This window comes from Lineus longissimus, chromosome 2 (genome assembly GCF_910592395.1).
Source record: "Lineus longissimus chromosome 2, tnLinLong1.2, whole genome shotgun sequence".
In the NCBI taxonomy this organism is placed as follows: Eukaryota; Metazoa; Nemertea; class Pilidiophora; order Heteronemertea; family Lineidae; genus Lineus; species Lineus longissimus.
In genome coordinates this window covers 16,653,729-16,663,584 of record NC_088309.1, presented here as the reverse complement: position 1 = coordinate 16,663,584, position 9,856 = coordinate 16,653,729, and the positions used below count along the sequence as shown (strand labels likewise).

The 9,856-nt window shown below is 41.4% G+C and overlaps 1 protein-coding gene across 1 annotated transcript; it reads right to left on the bottom strand.

Annotated features, from left to right (window-relative positions):
- Positions 1 to 1,490: 1,490 nt before the first annotated feature.
- On the bottom strand, positions 1,491 to 6,180 carry LOC135482944 (zinc finger protein 862-like). Its single transcript, XM_064763430.1, has 9 exons — positions 6,119 to 6,180; positions 4,126 to 4,982; positions 3,730 to 3,886; positions 3,431 to 3,587; positions 3,156 to 3,323; positions 2,820 to 2,942; positions 2,372 to 2,670; positions 2,092 to 2,230; positions 1,491 to 1,793 (listed from the first exon to the last, which is right to left on the bottom strand). The coding sequence occupies exons 1-9, from the start codon at positions 6,178 to 6,180 to the stop codon at positions 1,491 to 1,493; spliced, it is 2,265 nt and encodes a 754-aa protein (XP_064619500.1).
- Between the last annotated feature and the right edge of the window lie 3,676 nt (positions 6,181 to 9,856).

The window sequence follows — 9,856 nt, the reverse complement described above, 5'->3', positions numbered from 1 at the left end:
AAGGATACATCAGCATCATGCAGGATATCAAACATGTCATCAAGAAAGTTCGCAACAACATTGAGTCATCGAAGGCAAAACACAGGGGATCACCTGGACGTTACTTGGTTCTCGGAGGAAAGGAAATCGTCTGGGAACATTTTGAAGCGGCATTTAAGTTCAATGTTCACAGTGGGCTTAAATATCACAAGGCTCGCACTAAGGAACACGTGGAAATAACACCAGCTTCAAAGATGCGCAATAAACTAGCATGTGACGTACTAGATAAGAATATGCTCCATCTGATGGAGCGTTATCAGATGGCTAAAGCACAGTCAAAAGGGGAAAATGAAATTGATGTCAGTGGAACCATCAACCTACTGAAACAGAGGTCTAAAGTGGTAGAAATATTTACGGACGTCAATCGGCCAATCAGGGATGTGACTGACCCAAGACTTAATATCCTAGATGATGTGGCGACCTTCTTCAAAACGTGGGAGGCGGATATAGCATCAACCAAACTTCTCTGCTGTAAGAAGAATGCCATGACTGTCCAGACGAGAGAGGATGTTATTTCAGCCATCACAGGATTCACAGGACTGTGTCGCAGAGTCATACCACGCTTGGGAGTGTCAATCGTCCCCGGTTACTTCAATTCTGATGTGGTCGAGAATATCTTTTGCCAGCAAAGGGGCATTCTCAACGGATTAAACACAAACCCCACGATTAGACAGTATGGCCCGGGTATCAATACCATCGTCCTTGGCCACGTCACTGTATCGAGAAAGTCAAATGCTGGCGGAGCACGAGCTCTTCCGTTTAACGCCACAACACCCTGTCCTCTCAACCAAACCTGGAAAAGCAAGAAGCTGGCAATTTTTACTTAGGAGCACACAGCTCCTTACCTCCAAATTTTAGGAGCTGAGTTGCAATATTAGGATCTGAATTTTCAGCTCCTTACCTCCAACTTTTAGGAGCTGAGTTGCAATATTTAGGAGCCGATTTTTTTTACTGCCTGGCGTAATACCTGGGCCTCGAAAAGAAACGTCAACTAATATGCATATGAGGTAAGTCTTGCCATGATGTTAGTTGAACATATAACAGATGAAGAACAAGACCAAATATATGAAAATAACTGTATTTATTCATCTCATTCTGTATTCCAGAGTAAGACTGATTCAAGTTCCTTTTCACATTCCAATAACTGTGAAAGAGGCAAATCGGATAAAATGAACTCACCAAAGAAACAAGTTGTACAATAAAACAGGTCAAACCTTGGACTTAAGGTCACTATTCAAATTTCTTGTAATTTACTAACTTACACCTTTTACAGATTTCAGATTCAAGGCAGTCAACAGGTTAAATTGTGAAATCTTAAAAATTCTGATAATGTTTATATACATGTATGTTTCTTCTCTCATACTGTTTACTGTCTTTCTTATTATCTGATTTCCAGATGATTATCCTAACCAGAGTGGACACCATGAACCCAGTCAATCAAGATTAACAGTTCAATCATCTGATACAGCAATGTTAGTGTCTTCACCAACGCAAACTATTGCTGGCCAGCTGCGGTACAGATTTGGCCTACGCGGCCCCTGTCCGCTGTTAAACCATTTTCTGATGACAGGCTTGGGATTGAAGTCAGCCAGGCTGCACCCCTCAAAACTTATACGGATTAGATCAGATGTGGTTGAAACATGTAGGCCAGCTCTGTCATCCGATTTAATCCTCCTCTGTGCAGAGAATCCCCTTTCACACTGTGCACTGGATATAGGAATAACCAGCATTATCTCCACCAAATGCAACATGTTCTAAAATACATGAAAAGAAATATCTATTAGTAAAAATAGAAGAGACTTGGAAAATCAAATGTCAATGCCGATTGGAACATCCAGTCCTACTGATGGCATTCTGGTTATCTTGTGTAAGAATAGTCAGGGATTGATTTAAGCCCCTAAAATTATTCTGATTTACAAATGGAATTGTTCTGTTAAACGTTTCTTATAAATTGCAAATAGCCTGAGTTCTGCCACCTGCAGGTTAATTTTTTCATTTGGATATGCTTAGTGAAACAGTAAGTGCTATGTATGTGAGGGCAGCTATATGTACCTTGAAATCTCCCTGGTAGGGTTCCTTTATCAGCATCATGTGCCAGAGGGCACTGACACCTTTGTCTATGAACTGGCCATTAACCAATGTTTTAACCCTTGAATATTCACCCTGGACCTCGTCTACCTGGCAACCGTTCCTGAAAAGTAAAAAGAGATGTGTAATGCAATGATCACTTTGAATAAGAACATTTTCTTGGCACAATGTCAGTGATCCCTTCAGAGACAGAATGACACCAATTTGATTTAGTAGTACCGTAGTGGTGCAGTATGGAGCTTACCTTTGCAGCAAATCAACAAAGTAGCGTAGCAGGAATTCCATCTCCTCATATCCATAGCTTTCTAGGTCATTGACAGCTGATGGCCATGTATCATGGTTGAATACCATGTTGAGACATCTGACAGCAGCTGCTGACTCATCAGTGATGTTGTCGCCAAGAGGCTCCCCTAACAGGGCAGAGAAGCGATTCCTGATCTCCCGCAGAGCTATGTCGATGGTATTTCGAACCCCAGCTGCCAGCCTTTGATGTCCAAAACCTTCCTCGATCAGTAGAGCAATGTCACCCTTCAACTTGATTCCCTGAAGAAATATGAAGTTGATTGAAGAAGATGATTGAATATCAATTATTTTGTATGTCATTTTCAAAATAATTAATATCTTTAATCACATGTCAAGGAATAGAAATTATACCAACAAAAGTATTTTCGATTATCTGACCGTGTTCATACCTGGAATTCTCCCTGCTGAGTGGCGTCATCATTCAGGAATCTTTCCATGTTCCCCCTCCTTTTTGGGGTGGTCCTTAGGTCCTCTAATTGCTGGATCATGTGTTTTACCGCCATTATCGCTTGCTGAAGAATGAGATCATTTCTCTGCAGCAATAAGCTTAGAGAGGAAATGATCGCAAAAACATCAGCAAGGAAATGGCCGAAAAACACGAAGTCCAGGCTTACCATTGTCTTGAGAAGCTGAAAGAAATAAACTAAAGATACCTTAATACTTTTGGCACAAGAAGCTATTAATATAATCTCACCGAATATTACTGCCACACCAGTATAACTTGCCTTCTTTGCCCTGCCAGAAATGTCCGCTTTTGGATGAGTGGCTGCCAGATGTTCCATGTGCACATACGTTGCATTGAACTGGCCAGTTGTGCCCGACTCCTTCATCATGAACACATCAAGTGCACGTTGAACATGGGGCAGCCACCTTGTGCCCTTAACATTTGACACCTGAAAAATGAATTGAAATCAATATGTTAAATAATATGAACATCAGGGAGAGCAACTGACGAATCCTACATGTGTGCTAAAAAGTCATTTAAAGACAAGTACTGTACCTTCAAGACTTTAACCCCAAGCTCTTTGCCAAGCTTTTCCAAATCTCTCTGAGATTTTGTGCTATAATGGTAAGTTTTCCATACCAGGAAGAGTGTGTCGTAGATATCCCTCACCATCGGGACGTCTCGCTGCAAGACCAGGACAGCCAATTCTAACCTGAAATTGAAAAGGTAATTTGAGCAAGGAGTATTTTGATACAGCAGAGAAGACTTCACAGTCAGTGCTGAACAGTTGATTTAACAAACCATTTCTGTGCGCCATACAGTGAAATGGGATGACATGCTGTCCTGCCTGTTGCCTCAGCTTTTCTATCACACCATTCCGGTGTCCAAGGTTCACCGATGCTCCATCTGAGCCCATGCACACCAACTTTTCCTTCCAATCAACATTAGGTTGGGCGTTGTCTTCATAACTGGCTAGGTCTTGAAAAGTCTTGTCTGCTGCCTCTAGAACACCTGTGAACATGAGTTGAAATTTCACTATAACAAAAATAATCATTGAGTTGGGCTAATATTGTTAGTTTCGAATATTGTATAGGCCTAGATGTAGACAGATTGAGTGAAGAGAAATTAGTAACTTCGTTTGTTTTACAACTGCGTGCACCTAGTGACTGAGGAGACATAAGTTTCATTGCTTGTGTTTACGAATGGGTGACCTAGTGTAATCGATCACCTAGTATGGTAACTTAACTTACCTGTTGCATGGGCATCCTCAACCTCCTGCTGCCCGACCAGTCGATTTACAGGCCATCCCAACTCCAGGATGCGGGCATAGACAATTTCACATTCCTTGTTGCTGACATCTGTTTCACCATCAATGATAATCGAGAGGTACCTAACCTTCTTCAACTGGTCATTGAGAATTTCTCTCATGTGGTCTGCTATAGCCCCCACAAATTCAGCGCATTTGATATCATTATCATATGTTGGGTTAATCGGGAGCCCACATTTCTTATGACAAAACAGCCATGGCTTAAACTTAGTGAAGGGTATTTCCTCTTTTGCAATGTTGTAGGCAATGTTGAACTTAACCTCTAGTTGTTTTTCAACTTCCAGCTGATTGTTGGTGACCTGACGATTGAAAACTTGTGGCAACGCAGCTTTGGATGTCTTTTTCAGACATGCATCTCTGCACAAAATATGAGCACGACTTATCTTATGCTTGGCCAAGGTATCATGCTTATGGGTGTCGCATCCGGCAGTGGACCCAAGGTTAGACCTGGCAAGCGCTGGATTAGCACGACAGTCCTTGCAAAACATTAGACCGTCCGTCCCCTTGTCTGGTTCCCACTGGAGCCACGGGAATTCCTTCAGCCACTCCTTTCTGAATTTACTATCGTAGTTGACTTTAGTCTTCGGTTTTTTAAGGGCTGGTTCATTGTCATTGGCATCTGGTGGAGGCCTGGGCGGGCGGGGCTGGGGGACCATTTCCCTCTCATCTGTAATGGTCTCGGAGTCTGACCCATCCTCCTCCAAATAATCGATGACGATATCTTTGTGTGGTATGCCATCAGGTAGGCTTACTTGACCTACAGCTCTTGCTGGTCTAGTACTGTATAAGAAAACAAAAAAGACAGCATTATCGCACCGGTAGCCAGTGAATTCTACTAAAACAAATTGTGTTTTTCTCAGGATCAAAATCAGCTGAGACATCCCCTGGACATAACAACGATAGATTACACTATGCAAGGAAGGTTCAACTGTACTGTACTACAGCAGCTGTACTACAGGGTCTTCCCTGGGATTTCAATGAACAACCATGTCGGATTTTCGCTTGGGTGCGCGCGCGGCAAAATTAAAAAAAAAAAAAAAATGGTTTTTTTTGCTTCAAATTAAGGCATTCTGACCCCTTTTTCCGTTCTCTGGGGCCCCAGGCATATTTTGCGTTCTGATGGTGACATAACAGTCACTCAGAACGTACGTCCTTATCCACAATTTAAAAAAAAAATTAAATTAAAATTTTTTTTTTAAGGATGTCGGACCTAGTGGCGCCCTCTTTAATTGTGACAAGCCGACATGGTTAAAACAGCCAGGTAGCCTCTGCCCTAAAGGGACACTTCACTCATTTGGAAATTTAGAAATATCCTTAATACATTCAAATTAATTGATATCTGCAATATTAGGCGTCAGATTTTTTTTACATCAGCGAACAAAAATTCAAATTTTTTCAATGAGTGGAGTCTCCCTTTAACAGCATCAGCAAGTATTAAAAGTCTGCCTTATTTTTCAAACGAGACTAATCATTTTTATTTGCCCTCAGTAGAGAAGTAATAGGAGTAAGTGAAACAAACGCCGGCCCGTTGCGGGTAAGTTCAGTGTAAAACATTTCGGCGGGAAATCCTGACGACCACGTGCTACCACGCCCTGGTGACATCTTTCCATGTGACAAATCAAACTCTACTAGGCCAATTTTATCTGCATAGTTAATATCATATGTTCTAGGCAATGTAGGCCTAATTCAAGGAATACATGTTTGGAAGGGACCCGGGAGAAGCTGAGATTGATGCGCCGACGATTCAAAAACATTACGTCAATCAATGACGGGACGGGGTCATCTCAGTGCAACTCGACTCTGCTCAGTTGTAGTCCAGCTCACGTCACATATCAGATGGGCATGCAATACAAGAGATAAATGGATGACTAATCAAGAAATACTTAGGGTAAATGCTACTACTGTTGCACACTAACCATGGCAAAAATGAAAGCTTTCGCTGCTGGGGCTTGCGCTGGCGATCGTCACCAGTGGCCATTGTGTTGACAGCCTCAGGGAGTGGATGAATTATGTTAATGAGTTATGTTACCTTTCAATTCCGTGCCGTGGCGCTGTAGTGCTGCGTGCTCCGTCTTGGGCGTTATCGACGATGATCGGATTGAGCGGGAAGCGAGTGATGTGGGGTCTACAATCCAAAATCAAAAACGATCGCGCGCCACACCATTTTCAATAATATGTTCGCAATCTACGGAATACGATCGCTATTGTTTGAATCACTCGCAGACTTGTAAAATGGGTGATTTGGGAGTTCAGTCGCATGTTGTCAAAACAATTCGCAAAAACTGTAAGAAATCAATTCGCAGGTGTGCGAGTACGGGGACATTTCTGGTCGCATTATGAAATTTCTTGTCGCATATGCGACCATTTAGGCGCGAACTTTGAGCGCTGGTCTAAATTGTGTTCCTCTAATGTGACCTGCTGTGCATCATGAAACTAATGGTGTGTCTATATGTACTATATATCTTAAACATAGCCGGGAACTTTGGTGGATAGGTTGTTGCTTGCTGTGGTGTAGGTCCACAAACCCTTCCAGACAGGAGAATGAGTCTTTATAATACCTCCATGGTCATAGTGACTCATTTGTATATTCTGGAGTTGATAAATTGATATAATTAAAGCCTCTTTCAAGTAAATGTACATTATATTACCCCAGGAACGTATACTAGTATTATGCATTGATGGAAGTGAAGGTAGAGGAATTATAGTGCTGAGCTGGTGATCAACTTGCCTGGAATCACATTTTCCTAAGTCATGTAAGTACCATGTCATTGTTCATTGATATTTACTGCATTAAAAATGTCTTGCCGGTTCCACATTGACCTGTAAGCAACAGACTGTGACCAGTTCTTGCTATTTCCATAGCATGGAGCTGTTCTGCATTCAATTCGGACATTTTTACAGCACTTGCTTCGATTTAAAATGTTGGCGCATTTTTATCCACACGTGCCGATCACGTGTCGAGGGAATCACACGGGGATTTCGTCTTTCAAGCAACAGCCAATCACATTCATTTTATTTATAGACGAATAAGGTTTTCCCCACGATTACAACTTGACTTTTTGAAAGCTGCAAGTCGCGCCTCGATTTTCTGATAAATGCTCCAATTTCGGAGTGAAGAGGAAAGATTTTTTACAAAATCAGTGTGGCATACTAATGCTCTGTGTTCATAGATCGTGTAGAGTATGATTTATGTGCGAGAAAGTTTGATCTTGTGTCCTAAATGGAGTGTTTTTGTGAGGTCGTGTTTTGCGAAAATCTGCTTCGTATACGGTAGTGCATTTTCAACATGACATAAAAAGTGTTTCCATCCTTCGGGCCTTCGGCCCCCCAAGCCCCAGGGGGCCTCCGGCCCCCCTAGGTACAACTTCCTGTGAAGAGACATGATTGTAAAGACCATGCTCTGTAGAGATAATGGAGGAGACATAATGGTAAAGACCATGGAGAGATAATGGAAGAGACATAAGGGTAAATAATGAAGTCAAACATGTTTTCTTTATTTAGATAAAACAAAATCTGACAATAACATAACGAATTAACCCATTATAAAAACTAACAGCAAAATCAAGTCATAATTGACCAAACGGTAGGCCTACTCAGCCGGACTATGCACACAACACATAGTAGCAATGCCAAAAACGAAAGTTAAAAATTAAATGCATATTCAGCAGTTCAAACATTTCTTAGGCAGCCTGCCCCTTTAACAATATGACAGTTTCATGTTCCTTCTAAAAATAAAATTTGCCACAAAAGTGTGGTATCAACAAAGTCTCAAATGTGTTTCACACCAACAATGAACTTTTAAAGAGATGTGGACTTTTGCCTTGCTTCCAATTGGATTAACAACTTCTACATCATCGTAGTATAATTGAAATCTTAGGGCATTGGGAAAATTTTGAAAAGTTTATGATTGGAGTATTGGTGTCCATCCCTGTAACTGACAATTACCTTCTCCATGCACTTTTCATTGGCAACAAAGTTCCTTACATCGGGGTTGTTCAGAATCGGCTTTAGAACTTCAATGATAGGAACATATTGAAATGTTTCTGTGACTAACTTTTGAGAATACTGTCCAGTTATCTTGTTCATAGATTGATCAAAACGAACACCTAGTGATTTTGCAATTGGTTCGACTAATGACATGTTATTTTTCATAAATCTAGATTGCTGTGCTGAAGTTTCAAGGCCAGTAAATGGGTAGGAAAACCTTTCAAATTTAAGCATCAATGCCCGGAGAGAATCATCATCCTTGGGAATATTGTGCAAGTCACACAACGGAACCACGTCTTTCTGTAGACTTGACAAGGCTGTGCTATAAATTGTCATTGTTCCGTTAATAACAGACTTCACTATAGATTCTGTGACTGATGATGAGCTTCTGAGATTGACAATGAACGAGGCTGTAATTTTTGAAAGGTCCTCAACACTAATATCATCCAAGTATTCGTCATATCCCCCAGCATCACTCATGTCATCACCTATAGCCAGCACAGGTACGTCATCATCATGTAAAGGATTATCATTTCCCTCGAAGTCATGACCACCATCCTCGTCTACTTCATTTTCTAGTTCATCATCAATACAAGGGTGCTTTTTTCGCAAATGACCTAGATACGAGTTTATCAAGGTGAAGGTTTTGCAGCAACCTTCTTGGGCACATATGATTGGTCTTTTGCTTCCATTGCCATAAATTCCATGCACGAAGATGACGCCCAAAGTCTTTAACCGATTTGGATACGCGAGGACAAAGTGTGCATACGTAACCCATGATTATCACTGATCTGAGTCACCCATGCTACCAGTACCACTACACTTGAACACTTAGTCTGAAATGATACAAATTGCACCAAAAGGTGTTACTTTTTAAAATTTTGTAAGAGAGCTAAAAACCTGTATCTATTTAGAAGGCATGTATAAGGAGCCCGGGGGGGGGGGGGGGGGGGGGGGGGTCACTCTATACAATGTGTAAACCCATGTGCGTTCCAGCCTAACGCCTGCCTTGAGTGTCTGGGGCATTTCAGAATGTGTACGCCTAGTGCAAATTCTAGTAAATTTGCAACCCCTTTTGCACAGTTATCTATTTCTTCTGCCACCCTTGTTGCACACTGCAATGTCACTAGCGACACTCAAAATTAATAGATTTTTCTATGATTTATGACAGATGATGTGTAAAAGAGTTGGCCCTTTTCAACGAAAGTATTTAAAACATCCATTTAAATCCAAGCTGTCTAAATGCGGCATTAAAATAGGGTGCATGACGTAGCAAGAAACACTTCCTGCGTCAGAACAAAACAAAGCAATATTTGGTTGTTTCACTATTAAATTCAACGACGTCTTTGATGAAATAAATAGTAATTAACTGGAATTCTATGCAACAATACCAATGCGACGCAAGCTGGTGAATAGAATGAAGTCTGGCGTCTATCGCCAATCCGATTCCGATCATAACGCCAACGGGGCTGATTTGCTCCCCATCACACAACACAATAACTTACTATAGCCTTTTGCACTATGTATATATATTATAGGCGCTATTACAAGAAAAACATAGGCCTTTGTTCGATATTGCGGACAGCACTCAGGAGGCGAAAATGACATGCCTAGCCCCAACCGCTTAAATTGGAACGCACCATGGCCTGGGTTAACACTTTGTATAG

Coding starts and splice junctions, on each gene's coding strand:
- LOC135482944 (XM_064763430.1), bottom strand. CDS start 6,180: ATGGCCACTGGTGACGATCGCCAGCGCAAGCCCCAGCAGCGAAAGCTT. Junction 2,943..3,155: donor TTTCTGGCAGGGCAAAGAAG/GCAAGTTATACT, acceptor CTCATTCTTCAG/CAAGCGATAATGGCGGTAAA. Junction 2,231..2,371: donor TTTGTTGATTTGCTGCAAAG/GTAAGCTCCATA, acceptor TTTACTTTTCAG/GAACGGTTGCCAGGTAGACG.